The sequence below is a fragment of the Aptenodytes patagonicus genome, chromosome 2 (genome assembly GCF_965638725.1).
Source record: "Aptenodytes patagonicus chromosome 2, bAptPat1.pri.cur, whole genome shotgun sequence".
In the NCBI taxonomy this organism is placed as follows: Eukaryota; Metazoa; Chordata; class Aves; order Sphenisciformes; family Spheniscidae; genus Aptenodytes; species Aptenodytes patagonicus.
In genome coordinates, this window is record NC_134950.1 from 52797588 (window position 1) to 52816372 (window position 18785).

General features: G+C 43.7%; 1 protein-coding gene across 1 annotated transcript in view; it reads right to left on the minus strand.

Annotated features, from left to right (window-relative positions):
• Positions 1 to 289: 289 nt before the first annotated feature.
• The window catches only part of CABLES1 (Cdk5 and Abl enzyme substrate 1), a 76402-nt gene continuing 57906 nt past the window's right edge, over positions 290 to 18785 (minus strand). The window contains exons 6-10 of the mRNA XM_076329845.1: positions 17225 to 17381; positions 16338 to 16441; positions 6226 to 6332; positions 5062 to 5269; positions 290 to 3456 (exon numbers count right to left, since the gene is read on the minus strand). Of these exons, the coding sequence (XP_076185960.1) occupies positions 3316 to 3456; positions 5062 to 5269; positions 6226 to 6332; positions 16338 to 16441; positions 17225 to 17381 (717 nt within the window). The 3' untranslated portion in view covers positions 290 to 3315. The remainder of the gene's footprint in view (positions 3457 to 5061; positions 5270 to 6225; positions 6333 to 16337; positions 16442 to 17224; positions 17382 to 18785) is intronic.

Sequence of the window (18785 nt, forward strand, 5' to 3'; positions counted from 1 at the left end):
AGGAGGAGGAGCTGGTGCCAAAAAGAAGGGCTTAAAAAAAAAACCAAACCCAAAACAATGGTCTGGGAAGAAGTTTAAGATCTTGGCTGGAGGAAAGATGCTGGAGGTGAGGGCTCTGCAGGGAGATGAATGCCAGGAAATGGCAAGGGCCCTCGGGCAATCCCACCACTGGCTCATTAATAAGCAGCTTTATGTCCCAGAGGAAGACAAAACCAAAACCATTTGACACATACAGATGAGAGAATGGAATAATTTTACATACTGTCACTAGTGGAAAAGAGTCTGGGTTTTTCAATTTTTTTAAAATTTTATTTATTTTTTTAGAAAAGGAATAAACTCTGCATGGTAGAGTGTACGGTATATAATTTCAAAACAGAACAAGTGATACGGAATGGATTATTTTCCCAAACTATTTAAAGTTGAACCTAAAATCATTTGTAAATCAACACTCATTACCATGTAAGACAAAGGCAAACAATCAACATGTTTTTTGTTTGGTACAGATTTCCTCTACCACTTCAGCCTGAATTTTCCGAGGGCTGGGGAGAAAAGGGGGGCAAATCCTGCCCGTTGTCCTAACCATAGTTGTACTGACCAAGCTTTGTGCTCTGAGATCTAGCATCATATGGCTTTATATACGTTCCTAAGCGAACAGTGCAACATCATCACCATCTTAAGTGTTTATTCCACATTCAAACTGTAACTGAACATCACTCCGAAACCCTTTCCCGCCCCCAAAACGACGACAAGAACAACAACAAAAAGCAGAAAGTCTCCAGCAATCAGATTTCATCCCAGAAATCTGTGTAAACTGTAGATCAGGGTTGGGTAGCAGCACAGAAGACAAAAGATGTGACAGCATGATTCAATAGTGTCTCTAAAGACTACTGTAAGACTGTCATTCTTTAGTCTGCATCTTGCAATCACAATTTGCTTTTTCCCTGCAATACTATAAAGCAACATAAAAAAAAAAAAATCATACTCAAAAGCAAAAGGTAGAAGCCTTTACGGAAAGGTAAAGCTTCTGCTTAGCCTTGAGTGGTCGCTATTAGAAACAGATCTCTGCAATCAGAAGCAAATCTTGAACGTATATACACAATTTCAGTGGGAAGGGATGCAGCCAAGGATGGAAGCCCTTCTGGCAGACCCGCAGACCGTTTTGGCTTGTAGGTCAACACTACACTGCCATTTTGGGTTGAATAAACCGGCAGGGCAGCCGTAGGTGTTAGGCGTGCTCAAGGCTCTTGGCTCCTCTGTTCCTTGGCTGCTTGATGGCTGGGAGGAGGAGGAGGGAGCAGGAGCGCTGGCGAGGCCCCCCCGCCCCTCGCTCCGCAGCCAGCCGAGTGACGTGTGGGTTGCAGCGGCGTGGGGCGTTGCACCGGGGAGGTAAGTGCACGCTTTTCTCTTTACCCTCTCCTCCCCAATCCTGTTGGAATGTATCTAATCAGTAATTAGATAAGTATGAATAATAACTGTAAGCTAGCATAGTCACCCTCCTCCTTAAAATGGAGGGAGAGCAACAGCATCAAACAAATTCCCATTTGTCCTGACACGTGTAACCTTTCCAGATCCTATAGAGCAATCATATGCAGGCGTTTTTCATACTAGAATTTAAAGGAGTCAAAGCTGGTAAAGAAACTGGATGTTTCCTGGCCTAACTGAAGGAAGTAATAAAACTGATTAAAGTAAGAGCAGAAGAAAGTAAGCGTTAGTGTGTTTACATCCTCTGGTATGTCCCACTTCTCTGTGTTCTGCTCACAAGCCCTTTCCATACTCTGAGCAAGCACTCCCAAACTTAGAGAGGTAAGGCTTCAGCTAAAATCTCATACTTGAGATTTTAAATTTCTTTTTATAAATACCATAGCTGTAAGTATTTGACTTTACCGGATCCGTGTGGGGCATGTTGAAGGCAAGGCTTGTTAAGTGAACCAGCACAGGAGAAGATCGGACAGGGGTGTAATCTTACAGGATAGCAACAACTGAATGATGTCCGTAAGCATGGTGCTAGCTTAGTGTGTGTGTAGCATCAGGGAGCTTGGATGAAACCCTCCAGCTTTCTGGGTGTCCAGTCAGAACCAGGGAAGCTGCAAGAAGTTTTACTGTAAAACTCCAGTACTGAAATGTCTAAAGGAACTGGACCTTTAACTTCAATGGGCACTGATTTTAGGTTTTGCACAGTCAATTCTAGTTAAAAACCAAGAACTTGAACGATAGCTGATGCCCCTGCTGTTGGGGCCTTAAGACACCTGTTATACTGCTGAGCCCTACTCTTTTTTTTTTTTTAATAAAACACTGTTTTAAGATACAGCACAATAAATGTGCTTATTACGCACTCTAACATAGAGCACAGAAATACAACACTACAGAGTGCAAGTCTAACCATCTCCACAGTGGGAAAAGTGCGAAGGTTAAAAATATGCATGTGGCTTAACACAAGATATTTTTAAAAAACATGACATGGAAATCTCATACTAATGCTTTCACCTTTATCACAAACATGACTGAAAACTCAAGGTCAGTTGCTGATCCTTCTCTCGTAGTAGTAGTAGTAGTGTAATCCTTTCAAAGGTACAATGTTGGAAAGATCAGAGAATAAAAAAACCAAGTGTCCAAAAATGATCCCATTTACCACTTTTCCAGTAGTTATGTTTTTCAAGAAGTAAACACGTAAGGTCACCTTGATCTTCACCATCAGTAACTGATGCACTCGGAAACAGCTAAGCCAACCACCTGGACTGAGATCAGTTCGGTGTCGCACACGCACACATACACGGATACACACACAAACACCCCACAGGAAAAAGTGCACTTTCAATTGCTGATACAAAAATAGATTGGCACATTCTTTTTGACACAGTGAAGATATCCTCTTTAAAAGCTTTTTCACGTTAAGAAGTCCTCTTGGAAGTTGCAGCAGGTCTGTAGAAAAAGCGCTACAAGAATGCACTCATGTGGGCTTCCAGGGTTTGTGTGATGGAGAGAGGGGTGGTCATGGAGGCTGCCCTTCAAATTTTTGCCTACTTTCATAGCTGTAGTCCCCACAGGTAGGGTCAGTTGCCACCCAGTTTCAGCACGTTAACCATTTACCAACAGCTCAGTCTTCACCTGCTTTGAGAAAGTAACGATACGTAAATTTGTCAAAGCTGAGAGTTTTACATTGACACAGTGTTTCCTATATGTTGCCGGAAAAACTGTTTTGGGGAGAGAGAGAGAGAGAAGTGTTAGGAGTCTGATTTTGCATTTCCAGTAGTAACTGCGGCTCAAGAGAGCCAAGCGGGAACAGTCGGGAGCCCCTTCCCCGCCGAGCAGCCAGCGCTAGGAGTTCTGCACCAAGCGTCTGTAGTGCGGCATCACTTCGTGCTCGGGAAGGTGGAGAGCAAACTCCAAGGCCACCAGCACCGGGAACTCGAAGGCAATCAGCTCTCGCCTGTTCAGCCGGAACTTCTCTTCCAGTTTCTGCAATGACAGCCAAGGAAAAAAAAAAAATTAAAAAAAGTCTTTGTGAATGAGGATTTGACTTTCTAGTGCTTTCTTACAGATGACATTATTCAAAACACATGTGCTGCTGTCATTAAACCTCTGCCCTGCTGGACTTGCATGGCTCTAGGTTTAGAAAATGAGAGCAGGATGAACTGGATGTACTGATTCCTTACTGTGAAGGTGAACTTACAAAACTCAGCCAGTCATGCTATTTCTGACATGTTTGTCATTTCACTCATTCCATTTCCAGCAGAATTGTCTTCTAACGATCACAGCGATTACCACTGCAGGAAGAGGAAACTCCTGGCTTCATGCAGACATCGAAATCACTTATGTGATGGAAGACATGTGTCTCCTTACTGCCCACAAACTTCCTGCGCTGCTTGAAATCACTGATTTTCCTTTCAGCATTAGACTGTGTTACAACACCCTATTGGGGAAATTATTTCTGCTACAATTAGATACGTTTGATCTTAATACCTCAGAGGCAGAAGGTGTCATCTGCAACAACCGTAAGAACAGTGAGTAAGAGAAACTACTATCCTCAAGGGGGATAAGATGGGTTTCATAGTTGGCCTTCTGCTGTAATGTACTAAACCTCCCATCTGCTCTGCTGTTTTCACTGGATTTGGATGCTCCAAGTAGGCAGCCAGCTGTTCAGGGACACTTCCCCCCCCGGCCCCGTCCTCTTCTTACGATCTCCCTGGCTTGCTACTTCTCTGCCCACTGGGTCTACTGAAAATCTCAATGTGTCTTAAGGATGGACCAATGTTTCAGGATAGCAAGAGAGGCCAGATCTTCCAACTCCCACCGGGCTGATTTTTTTCTGGTTATTCAGAGGGCTTTCTAACAAACTGACTGTGGACCCAGCTCTGTGACTGTGGCAGAAGGGCATGAGTCCGGTTCTACCCCCCAACCAAGTTTCCATGTCTCTTGAACTAAGTGAGTTGGTTGTAGCCAAGTACCCAGCAACCTGCCCTAACTTTCTGTAGCGTTAAATCAGATTGGTATCTCAGTGCTTGCAAACGGATTATGGAATAACACTCCTTTCTGTTAACTCTTCCATATGGAGTGGGTGGAAGACCAAACACCTTACTCTACAAAAAAATAGTTGAGGTGAGGTGTTCTAATGGGAACACTTCTTCAGGTTTTCTCGCCCAAAAGCTTAACTTGATGAAAGAAATACAAACTTGGTATTCTATTAGACTCCCTCTGAAATTAGTATCTGCATTTACCTCTCAAAGGAGAGTCCTTATTGACACTCTTGAAAACATAATTAAAAGCAAAATGAATCTCCTGAGGGTTAACTTTTGACTTGTATTGACAGAACAGTGGTCAGATACCTCTCAGACCTCACAGTATCTGACATCTGGGTCTTCAATCACATTGAACGAGCTTCCCATGCCTCTGCAGTGACATTGATCACTACTACTTCCACATAAATGTGTAACAAAAAAGGGTATTTAGCTGGCTGTACAGCTGGAAACCTAGAGGAGAGCGTGACCACTGACAAGCAGGCTTGTGTAGACCACACACTGGCACTTCATGTAGAAGGAACATTGGAAACCTATGGATACGTACATCTATAAGATGCTTGACTTCATGTTTTCTGAGGTCACTGCCAATTTTGGCTGCTAAAAGAACACAGGCTCCAGCACAAAGCTTTCTATTCTGCTTGTTCAGCTTCCCCTTGAGAGCGAGCTTCTCAAAGTAGACAAAGGCCATGGCCACTGTGGGCTCTTCAAAACCACATTCTTCTTGAGCAAGCTTGCGCATTTCTCTCTTCAAGCTGAGTAAAGAGACCAGACAAGTATGCTGTGAACTGCGTTTTAAAGCATTTCTCATTTCACCCTAAGAGTCATCCTTTCAGAGACTCCCTCTTAGTCAAATAGAGGGGAAAAGGAAAACATAATTTACCGGGCAGATATCTTTATGCTCTGTTTTGGGGACACATTTCACGGCACATTTTGACCTCATCCTTCCCCCTCACTGCCCCCAATAGATAGTTGTGGCAAACTATAAAAGCAACTGAAAAGCTTTGACATTTTTACAATAAATTATTGTTATGAAATAACAATATTCCATCAGAGGTCTTAAGCTGCATAGAATTTGCTTAGTAACAACAGCTTGATTGCTTGTGCTTTATATGCAGCTTTGCTGCAGGTTACGGTTGGTCAAATCCAAACTGACAGTCTTTTCATGTACGGCAGTACTGTCTGGTTACAGAGCAACACGACTCAGTATCCTTCTGGCCACTTCAGTCAAATGAAATTACCATTACTTCAGTGAAGCAGTATGTCTAGCCTGCTACACTGGAAGCAGTGATGAAATACTACGACTTTGCTGTGAAGCTGACCACTTGTTTTGCTTCTGGCCACGCTCTCTGGACAAGGCACAGAAGTCAGCATTTCTCTTTCCTCAGTCTCTTTTTAAGCTAAGTGCCATAAGCTTAGAGACTCTGTTGTGTTATTTTTCTGGATATTTTAGTACGGTGCATGCCCAGCTCGCATCCGCATCCTGTTAGATGCTGCGTTTAACACCTGACCAGTGTGTGTTTGTACATTCCCCTATCTTGTTTACTCAGCCCACTAATCAAAGCAATCATCTTACTTATTTTGCACCTCTGCCGGTCACTGCTCCTGGAAGATCAATCAGTGCTGTGCTTCCCCTCATGTACAGCAGCAATTGCACTGAAATGTGAGACAGCTGCATCACGTTGCAGCCTTACCACGCTTTGCAACGTACCTTCTTATTTTACTGAGGGTTAACTTGATGTGAGGGAACTTCTCCTTAAAGGTCTCATTCATGTCCTTCTTGAGATCTGATGGCTTCACGTAGTCTATGACTGTGGTCTGTAACACATGGTCAAGAGAGAATTGCTCTTTTAGTTTGTAACAAACAAGGTCACTCAATTCCCAAAAGCAAGGAATACCAAACAAATGCCAGTCAGTCCCAATGCTTTCAGTTGAGGGGAAAATTAAGTCTGAATGAAGGCAACAATTTGTTTGTGACTCCTCCATCAGAACAAGTGACCTGAAATCTGAAATCAGCACAAGCCCCGAACAACACATACCTTGTCAGGATCCTCCAAGTATCGCTAAGAGTGAGTTGAAGCTAAATGTGGGTGGATAAAACCTAGCTGAGAAGTCTTGTTAAACCAAAAAAACTTATCACAATAACTGATTTGATGACCAGATTTTGTGTGCGTATCTCCATACGGTTCTGAGACATATTGTGAGTTTCTCTCAAATCAATTCTTCAAAGGAACCGCTGGTACAAATTCTTGACTGCCATAGCGTACACTTGTGATAAAATAGGTAATTAGCCTACATGGCAGGTCGTTCAGTAGAGTGCAAGATAGTAATGCTGTCCTAAGTTAGGCAGTAAGTGGACAAAAATACTGAGTTAGGACAACATTCAAAGTGTACAGTATATTTCCTTTACGCTGAGCTCGCTATTCCTTTTTGTCACAACCTAAAGAATTTCCCCAAGTAGCAGAGGGTCCTCCCGGCCAGTACTGCAACACCAGCGCTCACATCTATGGGTGTGCAGCATTTCGCTCCTTCCTTCAGTCTTCATTCAGGAAGCATTTTACCCAAATCCTCTGTCACCACTCACCTGGCCAAAATCTATCAGCTGAACAACAAACCAACCTTCATTTTGGGAATGTGCCAATTCTCTTCCTGGCTTTGGCTGTTGTGCCCCTCAGACAGGAGCAGAGAAGAGCCCCAGCTCAGGCAGCCAAGGGACAACCTGGTCCCCAGGCACCCAGCTCCCGGCCAGCTTCAAGCACAGGCAGTGGGAGAACAGCAGTTTGCAGTGCAGTGTGTTCTCCTTCCAGTAAAATAATTTTTCCCTTCTAATTTCTGTTTATGATTAACCTATATTATGGCAAAGGGCTGTTAACACTAAACAACAAGACGTGGAAAGAGGCATGCAAAACACTTGTCGCCAGTTATGCCTTTGTAGAAGATGGAGCCTTGCTGTATTATATCCTCCCGGGAATCTAAATCAGCCAAAAAGACTGACTGCATATGCTTGCAGTTTTCTTTTTCAACAATTGGCATAGTATACGGAAGGGCTTGGGGAGGAGAGAGTGTAATGGCTCTAGAGAGCAATCGGACAACTCTTATTATCCGATCATGTTCTTGTCTGGATCCAAAATGAGCATAAAGGGGAGTAAAACACACCTAACTTTTCCTGCAGTTTATTTAGGAGATATGGTACTGAAATAATGGATAATTATAGAAATTTAAAAGAAAGCAGAGCATGTGTTTCCCCTGAATAGCACACAGCAGTATTTGAGGTAAACATACTGTAATAGAGAGGAAAAAACCAACTTCTTGCCACGGGGTGTTGTTACGGTCATACACACATTTTAAAACATGGGCCATTCTGCTATCTGATTTGCAGTATGAGAAGCATCATCTGTCCAGATAAATTGCTCCCCACTATGTCCTAGCAGGTAATTCTGCTGGGCACATCACACACAGCAGTTGCCTGCCGCTTTCCTAAGTATAAATGTTTGTGAGCCCCCTCCAACACAGTTACGTGTTAGGCACTAGTCCAAATTTTGCTCAATAAAGGGGATAATTTATTAAGGAAATTCAGTCCTATTACAGAAACCTGCCAGTTGTAAGAAATCATCAAAAAGGAGAAAGCCACATCAACCCTCTTCAGCCACCCCTTGCTGTCCTGCCTGCGTATGGATGAGCTCCAGCGCAGGTCCAGGCAGACACTGCAGTGCCACTGAGGTCAAAAATTCATACGCTGTCTTGAGGCTGAGGCAGGCAATGTGCTACCACGCCTGAATAAAAGGAAGAGAGGAAAAGACAGGGAGGAAAAACCTTGCCCTACCCAGGGTCGGAGGGAAAGGCTTCAACTGAATATGTGGGTCTGCCCAGTTTTAATCTTGCTGAGGTTGGAAGGACGTACACACGCACCCGTGCAGCCATGGCTCTTCATCACAGACAGCTTCTCACGTGCTTCATCTCACCTGGCAGAGCTCAGCCCTCCGAAGCAGAAGAATGAAGATCTTGCCAATTACTCCTCTCCTTTCTTTCCCTGGGACGTCGCTGCCTGCCTGCCTACTCCTTGGTTTTGTTGTCAGAGGATCATCAGCAAGTTGGGTGCTTCTGATACACAGATATGCTGGGAATTTTATGTGTTATTAAGAGGGTTCCTCTTAGTACTGCTATAAGAGGACTATTGAAATAAGCCACATCATAACATAATTTAGACCAGTGCCATCTGCTACTCAACGTACAGAAGCATCGGTCCATGCTGCTCTTACTCACAGAGTCAAGAGACACTGAGCACATAAAGGTTACCCGCTATTAAATCCAAAGATGATTTTAGTTACTACCAGCATTTTTTTGTTGTCTTGGACAATCCTAGAAAGAGTGAGCCCGGTGCTACTGTGCAAAGCTACACGACACCTTATTTCGTGCTTCACTGCAAACCTAACTGCCTGTTGTTTGCTCTCCATTACACGGAGCTCCTTAGTTTTATCTTAATTATCTCCCTCAAAGTGATCATGGGTTCTTCTGGCAGACTTGCATTTGGCTCTCTCCGTGTAACCATCTTTCCTCGCACAGAGGAAGATGCAATCACGAATGAACCTTGCCTGCACGACAGAAACCACTTTGCTGCAGAAAGGGCATGGCAGCGGAGGGAGGGCCAGACCATCCTCTGGACTCAGCTGCACAGAAATTATGCCCGACAGCAAGTTTCAGTTGCTTTCACCTCTAACAAGTAGGTGCCGGCGTGACCCCAGCTCCGGGGGTAACTGCGCAGAGGGGGGGAGTGACCCCTGGGCTCTGCCACACAGCAGCAGCAGCCCCCCGGGGTGCACCTTTCCCCAGGGCCGCTCTGCAGGCACTGTCTGTTTTACCTGGGACTCCTCCAGCCCGTGGGAGATTTGCCAGAATTCAGTTACATTCTCTTTAGAAGGAGAAAAGCTCTTTTTTAAAATTTTATTTAAAGCAAAGCACTCAGAGGCTTGAGAATAAGCAGACGGCTTAAAACTAAAAATGGTAAGCAGGTATGGCTATTTTTAAACAGAGAGATTTGTCAATTTTGTCCTGTTGATAACAATCTCCCCCCCCAACTCCGTATACTGCTGCTTCCTGCAAGACAACAGTCTCTATGATATAAATCACAATAATGAAATCCAGATGAAAGCTGGTGTGTGCTGGTTTTGATTCATGTAACAGGATAACGGCAGCATGTTTGAACACACTAGCTCTAAGGCAGCTGTCTCATCTTGTCAGTGCCATGCTGGAGAGCTCAGCTAACTGCCCTTATTCTCAAGAAAAGGAATTGTGCAACTTCTTTTTTTCTTTCCCTTTGATTTTTTTTTTTCGTAGCTGCTGCAGAAGCCCCACTTGGTCTGTGCAGTGGGATGCTGTTTGCCCAGCTGGTGCCTATAGAAACGCGTGCATGTGGGACCCTGCCCACCAGAGAGGCAGGCAGCAAAAAAAAAAGAGAGTATCTGTTGACAGGTAATTTAAAAGCAATGCTGAATTAGTGTCTGTTGAGTGATCGAATCAGTTACCCCTTCTAACTGTTTCTGACCAGGCACCTGAGCACCCCTCTCGCTGTCACGCTGTGGCTGGGGCACAGCACCCACAAGGCTACACAGAAATCCTGGTCCCTGACCCCGCTCCTGCCCAGGGTACCTCCTGCACCCTGCGAACGGCTTGGCACCGAGCAGCAACCCCCCGCCACTGCCCCTGCCCATGAGGGATGGAGCGGAGGAAACCTCCGCTGGTCCCAGCGACCCACAAGGACCAGCTGGGATCTGACACAGGAGCGCTCTGACCTAACGTCATCCTTCGCTGCCTGCTCTCTGCTCAGCGCTTATGCTTTGCTTCTCCGTTTTAGGCCATGTCATTGTGCTTGAGCTGCCCTGAGTCCCAAACGAAGCTGCCATGTTGAGGAGAAGACATGACTGTGGACGGTGTGGATTTTTGTCTGTCCAGAACAATTCTGGTATTGCCTGTGTAGGAGCACTGTTCAACACCGGTGCCCCAAATTTTATGAAGGGTTTCCAAGTATTTCCCTAAACAGAGCACAGCATTCTTCTATCCAACCATGCTTTCTTATACATAATGTTATTCCCTACCAGGCAGGCACTCTGCACTCCCGGAGCTGTCAGACACACGAGCAAGTCACTGGAAACTACCAAACTGTCTCTCTCATACTCTAATCTCGAATGTTTGTAACTTCTGTCATCCAGAAACGTCTGTCTTGTTTCTCACAGCTTCTTTGCACAAAACACATTTCACTTCAGTATTCAGCAATACTCCTTTGTGAGCTCTGTTCACGTTCTCTGTATACAAATCTGTATATGTATATTTTAGTTTGGCAATGGAGTTGCACAAGACAAATGAAAGCCTTGATATATGGTAGCTGACAGATGCCTGGACAACATGATGAATGCTTCGGCTGAAGTCTGTACTCTGCACACTTTTTGCATGGCTGGCAGTTTTGAACTTGGAGGTTAGCTTGTGTGTTATTCACAAGCGTTTTCAAGCAGCTGCTTTCTCATAGGAAAGCTGTATATATAGTTTCATAAATATAGGAGGAGGGAGGATGCCTGAAATGGTTGAAAAGACTGGCAAGATGAAATATTGTTGAAAATAAATCCTACTTTGGCACACTACCAGTAAAAGATGATCTAGCCTTGGATGCCTCTATCTCCCCGTAAGAAGGACAAAATCAGAATAAAATAGGTGAATAAAATGAAAGATAAATAGGCTGTCTTCAGCTGTTGTTACTGCATACCCCTGATAAAGCTACTTCACAGAGAGCAGACAGAAGACTGATACCTTTAACAGACTTTTGGTAGGTCAATGGTAAGTTCTCAACCACATAACAAATGAAAAGAAGTCAATTGATTCTGCACTGCCTGGCTACCTTAATGCCTATCACAGGTGACCAGCTATATAGCTATAAACTGTCAGTAACCTGATTCATATACTTATGGCTGAAGATGCATATATATGGGAAATCCTGACAGAGCAGAGGCTTAAAACGGTGATGGAAAATGAGAGTGATGCCTTATTTATAATAATAAAAAAAACCCAACAAAAAAAAGGAAAAGGAAGACTAAAAGAAGATGTTTCTGTTGTTAGAAAGTTATTAACATTCAAGGATCTTAAACTGAAAGATTTCGCATTTCACAAAGCAAATAATCTCAAAACTGCCTCTTTGAGTTAAAGTACATGGAAGGGCACTAGTTTATTTTATATGGTTAACACACTGGAATCATTCTCAATTAATACAGTGTGTCCTTGTTACAAAATAGTTGTTTATTTGAGTCTCAGCCAAACATAGCATCAAATGCATAGAGCACAGGGTTTAACTATGAATATATACCCCCACTGTGATCCTTTGCTCCCTGAGACTTTTGGGTACAAGGTCAGCAGCTGATAAAAAAGCAGCCTGGAGATGCTTAATTTAAAACTACGGAAGTGGCTCGAAGAATAGGGTGACAGCACCGAAGGCCGCTGGCTGTAGCGGAGTACTCCTGACCTTGATGCTCCTTGTGAAAGACAGAACGGGGGAGCGAGAGACTGAATCCGCTATATCATCATGCAGGGCTTTTGTTAGACTAAACAGCCAGGGCAGCAAGCAGTTCTAATTTTAAAATCACACTGGAGGACTAATACTTAATAACGTAGCCTGGCTGTGCTCGACACTAGTGCAGTACCTGCCGAATGCAGGCTGATGGTCAGCCCGCTGTAAGAGCACTGCAGAGTTTTGCGACATGATTTTTTATTAGTGGTGTAGAGATGTCAATTTATTTTGAGATAATTAAGCCAATACCCTGAAATTGTAGTTAACTACCCAAACCAATTTCCAAGTGTATCCCTTGGGCACGGATAGATGGATATTGCAGGGATGTTATTACAGAAGGGTCACGCAAAGTCAAGACACTACTGATATGGGCTTTTCTTCTTTTGCTGCAAGTTTTGGCAGTGCACAGCAGCCAGCTGAAGACACTCCCGCGTTTCGGTGTTACCAACAAAAGCAGGACTGCGGGGGTCTGACGCATGCCCATTGCAGGGTGAGTTTTCTCCTTCTGCACCGAAGGAGTTTGTTTCTGCTGGCAAGAGTGCTGGGAGGCCAGGGAGGCACTGACGAGTTTGGATGTACGTTGACCCTGGTCAACGTGAGACTCGAGCACAGAAATTACTGCTCCGTCTGGTAGATAAAGTTCCCATTCTAGAGAGATTTAAGAATCTGCAAGAATTCCTGTTTTAGCAGTATCAGCCAGGAAGACATCTGTTAACCGTGACATGTTGTTTCCCTCCTCCCCCTGCCCCCCAGCATGAAATTCTTCTACCTCTTACTGTTTATATTGCGGTGGAGATTGTAGGCTCTCCTACAAAGCCAACATAAAGCAAAATAATTTCTCCGGGGTAGACCAGAATTTAAATATGATTAACACAATTAATAGAAGCCGTAGAGTTTGTGTTGGGAAAGTACTGAAGCTGCTTTTTCAGAATCATTCCCTGACAGGCTGTTGTGGGTATTACTTTTAGAAATGCAGCAGGGCAGTGTATACCCTTTCAAGCTAGGAACTTTGCTGTAAAAAAAAAACAAACCGAAAGCACTTCTCCTTCCCCACAGTTATCTTCAAGGAGGAAGCTCAGCTACTCCTTGAAAACAGCTGAGGACTTGCAGTTAAAAATCCTGTGCGAGTCAGGAATAATTCAGCCCAGTAAAGTTACAAGACTATAAAGTCAATGTCAGTGATGATAAACTCAGGCTCCACAAAAATGGAGGGAACTGCATGTCGCATATGCTCGAGTGCTAACTGCACGTATTTCAGAGCAAAATCCAAGCAGGACCACACGTTTTGCCTGTCCTATGCCTCAGGATAAAGCCTGCGGTGTTTAGTGATGCAGCATTCACACAGACCTCAACGGAGTTTTACCAGCAGAGAAATCCTGGCCTGCAAAGCATGAGCCAGGCTCCCAGGAGTAACATCGGTGCATGTAGCCCTATTCCGCAGTCAGCGCTACAGCCCAGCATCCAGCCTCGCTCATCCACACCGCCATATGTTCACACTCCTCTTGCACACCTTCTCCCCCTTAGTTGCTCTGACATCCATAAGGGGCGGGGGGAAATACCTGCAAGCTTGCAGCTGCCAAGCATTAATGCTAAATGCTGGCCAAGTAACGAAACTTTAATTACAAGCTGCAGCTCTCCACACACACCAAAATGTTCAGCGCTGACATCAGAGCCGCTCTCAGCTGCTCCGGCACTTGCAAGAGGCAGTAATTACAGCTGTATTCCGCTCAGAACCAGAGACTGGTTTCAATCTGTGTATAGCAGCTCTACAGCTCCACGGTGATTTGGCAGAGGTCTCTCAATACCGCGATGGCTGTGCACAGTCAGGAAAAAAACACAGGTTTCTCGCTGGCCTCAGACTGCAATTTGCTTTAATTGCAGCATACACCGATTTTTATATTTGGGGAAGAAAATGACTTGAAATTACAGCCTATTATGCTCCTGTTCACACTGATGTGAACTACAGGGAGGGGGAATGCCAGCTGAGTCCGGAAAGTCTAATATGGATGCGAGGAGAGTCTCCTACATAGCCAGTATGGCCCTATATTCACCAGCTCGACGCACGAGCCCTCCTTACCCACAGCCCGAGTTGCAAAATCCTATTTAACCTGCAAGCTCCTGGACACTCCGACACTACCTTTTCTCCCTTCTCGCGGCTGAAGGAAGCATCAGCCCCTTGTGAAATCTCTCAGACGAGCCCTGAAGAACAACCGCCCATTCTTCGGTTTCTTGCAAAGCTGTGCAGCTCCTGCGTGGCATCACAGCTATGCTGCTTCGACCAGGGGCAGGCAAAATCCTTGGACCTTGGACAAGAGAGCTCTTGGCATGTGCCAGTTATTCCCACCAACAAAAGAAACACAGCACTTCATGTCCTTCAGCCCTTTCTTAGATTAGTGCCTGCCTTCAGAGAGGGAGACGCAAGTGCTGCAGACCCTCAGGCAGTGCTGAAGAAGTGATGGCTGGAAGGCAAATTCAGGCAAAAAACCCCCAAAATGTGAAATAAGGCATTTTCCCAGACACAGCAGTAATTAACGCCTAGAGACAACAAAAAAGCAGGGAGACCCTTGTCAATGCAGATATACTCTAGACAAACAATGACACTGATTTTAACAACTGCCCTTGAAGTCCATTTTTCACCTTTAAAGCATCTAATCATACCTCTGTCACAGTGGAAATCCCCAGTCAGCTCCTTATTGCAATAAAAGTACATCAAAATGCTGTGGTTAACCAGCATATGGAACAGAAGGGCATCGAACACCCGTTCCTGGGCCTCGGAGACTTCCTCTACAGGACACTATCCTGGCTGTCCTATTTTGACTTGCCCAACCATGTCCATTTCAGCACCAGGTTGAAAAGGGATCAAAGACCTCAGGTGATCCCAGAGGACTCAGATTGCCTGGCGCATGTTTGCAGCCTGAGGAAAGTTGGAAACAGAACCATGGCTGCTAAAGCTATGTTCACTTTGGATGCCAGTTAACAACATCTTTCTGTTTGAGGGAAGACAGTTCCCTGTCCATGACAATAACCATATCAAAACCTAATAAATATTTTCCCGCCCAGCTGTAGCTGCCATAAAAGGTTGACACTTTGTGGGTTGGCAGCCAAAAAATAACTTGCTAACCCTGAAAGTAAAACTGGCTGAAAGTAAGCAGAGGACATACTCGACTTCCCACTTGAAAATTTAGCACAAACACAGCCTCAGAGCTTGATTAAGCCTTTCTGTGCAACAGGCAGAACACTCCTGCCAGCAAGAAGATAAGCTTCAGTCTATATGCAACACGTAAAATCCATTTATTTTGAAGAAGGAGCACCCAGGAGCCCTATTATTAAATAGAGACCAGGGCGGGGGGCAGAAAAGAACCTAAAAAGACTGTATCTTTACATCCATTAGTAGTTTCTTAAATCATATCTCTGTTCCACGTTAAGTGAGGACATGGACGACATTTTAGACCTCAGTGTTTCAAATCCTATCCTATTTGTATATAGGTAAGAGTAATGGGTCACCACTTGGGGGGCGGGGGGGGGAAGAAGCTTTTCCCTGCTGCCTACTACTACTTTAGATGTATAATTCAGACAGATACGTGCTCACATGCATATGACGTCACTGCATCTTGCAACAGTCCTGCCAAAATAGCACACCAAAGTCTACAGACTTGGTTCCACCCAAAAAAGGCTACGTAAGTCCCTCACCACAGAAAACATTGAGTTAGAGCACAGATCAAGGAACAGTTATGTGTCTGTATTGTTACAGGTTTGGATATAGTGAAAAATATACAGGCTCTGCTCGTAATTGCTGCAATTAAAGGAAGGACTATCCCATGGTGAAATAAATACCTGGGAAACAAATGCTCTACTAGACACCGAAGCGCTGTTCCAAGGAGTGAATGATAAGCATCAAAACACAATGCAGCTTCATGACTTCAGAAAAACCCTAATGGGCATCCTCCTATTTTGTAATAGATGCCAATTAGAGGAAGTATAAATTTTCCTCTGAATGCAAGAGAATGAACGCATTGTTTGAACAAGCCTTTCATCTAAAGCATTTATGAAATACAGTGGTAATAAAAGCATTTACTTTTGTAATACCTCCACGAGTTTGTTTTTACATGTCCGCGTAAGTAACTATCATTTAGAACAAAGCATTTCAAACAGCTGTTATTAGTAGATTAAAAATAATAATAGTCTTCTTAAAATATGGCCAAATGTAACGTCAACCTTCAAAATATTGCTACCAAAATTTATCTGTGCTACACCTAATTTTGCATATCACTTACCATATACGAAGGAAATATTAAAACCCGCTTATGTTTGCCACATGGCCATTGGGGATCATCTAAAAGATTTGGGTCATATTCAACAAAGTCTCCCAGGTCGCTACCTATAAAACAATGGTAAATATAAGAAAGGAATTCATTACATCAAGAAATCTCTGGACTTAATGGAAGTGGCAAACGAGTTCACAAATAATGTACAAATGATCTTCATGCAAGATTTTTGAAAGAGTCAAAAGATTTCTCTAAATCTTGAAAACTCTACTAATACAACTTGCAAAGATATGGAGGACCTACAACTTATGAATTACCTGGTAAATGTGAATTTAGGGCTTAGAGAACTGCAAAATTATATAAAGCTCCACAATGACTTTTATTCCCGGCAACAAGTTTTCATCTGTTTACGCAGATGTTTTCGTTTGTTTCATTCAACATGCCAAAATATCTTAAGCACATAGTGCTTTGGCTTGTGTTTTGTGCCGGGTTTTGTAAACACAGCCCCTTCCAGCCCAATAAAGGTCACAAGTACGATTTACACCTTCAGCTTATGACTACTGTGTTGCCCCTGTAAACTTTCCATAGCAAAGGAAGGTAACGATGAGCCTGATGCAGGAGGAACAAACAATGCTGGTGACAGGAGGAGGCACGCCGAGTGCCATCAGGGGCTGTCAATATGACCAGCAGTCTTGTTTACTTAACTTTCCACCATCCATAAGCCAGCTTTGCTAAACAAACAGGGAACGAGCTCCGTTTCACCCACAACATGAGACTATATTTTGCTTAATTTAAGCAAAAAAGGGGGCTAAAACATGACATATGTCCGTCCTTCACAATACCTGCCTATCACCAAGCTACACAAGGATATTAAAACAAGCTTCTTGAGAAGTTACCTGCATCAATGCTCCCCTGGGTGCTGTTAGCTCTTGCCAAAGAAAGGCTACGATGGCTTGCATTGCGAAATTGGGAGAAGGATGAGGTGGAGTCTATTGTATTTCTCCGAGTTCCCAGAGCGTTGGTGGGAAACAGGAACTGTGTATAAGAAACCGTCTAAAAAGAAAGTCAGAATGGACAGTTAGTTACTATCAGCCCAGCTCGGCTGCAGCAGGATGCCTTTGGTGCATCCCAATCGGAAGCAAGGGAAGCCAAATTAGCGAAGGATTTTCTGGATTTAATAGTTAGGCACAGATGAATAAACACCAGTCACCTACATTTGCTTCAGTGCAGTCAGTTTATCCATGCAAAAAAAGCTTTTGCAAAGGCATTAATTCTTCAACAAAACAAAACCACAAACACACACACACAAGCTCTAATACACTGGATTTACAAAATCCTACTCAAGGGTCAGATTTAAAAATATGTCAATTTGGTTGGGTTTTTTTCAGTGGGCCTTCTCTGTAGCAGGTTTCAGCTGCTTCTTTACTGAAACAGCATCATCTATACGGGCCCCTCAGCACAGAGCTGCCAGAGGCAAATCACTTGAACGTTGCTAAACTTAAGCACTTTCTCTGGTATTTTTCTCCTTTAGGATTTTGTCTGGCAGAGTCTTATTGGTGTCATAAGAGAGCTCCAGTTTATTGCAATGGTTGTGGGAGATCATTTACTCCCTCCCAACATGGACTAAGTGTGAATGAGTAACTTGTGACAAAATTATTTTTAGAGCGTACTGATTCTCTGCTTGTACCCTTGGCCAGGAATAGGCTACGCCTTGCTTCTCGTAGGTTTATTTTCCAAAAATAACATTTTATATTGAAGAAAAAAATGAGTCTCAGACTCTAGACTGGTTTATGAGGAGGTCAGAATAGGTATCAAATAAAACATGTGAGCTTTCATTTATTTATAAGCAGACAGATTGTCCTCAGGAATTTACAGCCTGTGGTCTGGCCTGACACCTGGTTAGGTGAGCACACCATGTGTAGCAGCATTGACCTACGGCCTTTAAAACCATATATCACAGCAGACTGGGTAAACTGAACTGTAAAAGGTAAATCAGGCTTTCAGCAAAAAATTATTTCATTTATGATTAAAATTGTCTCTCCTCTATGTATTTCTTTAAAACGGATCACTTTCCCTAAGGATTCATAATTGCTTACTCTATTCAAGTGAATGCACTCTTGGAATATTGCAATACTCATCAGACTTGTACTACTGTCTTCCTGCTTGTTGGAAAAATATACTGTTAGGCAAAATTTATTTTATTAAATAAAGTTGAGAGCAAACAGAATTACAGCTTACAACTCTCACCAGAAATTATTTTCAAGCCCCTGACAATATACTCTGCAGCGATACCTCCTGCTAGAGCCAGGGGAAGGCTGCACGATTCAGTAATGCCTTACAGACTCAGATGTTGCTAGAGGCCAATTTCTTCAAGGAGACACAGTTGTTTGCATTGCCAGCTTGGGCAGTCCTCCTGAATTTCTGCTAAGCTTATTTACAGTTTGCACATACTGTGCT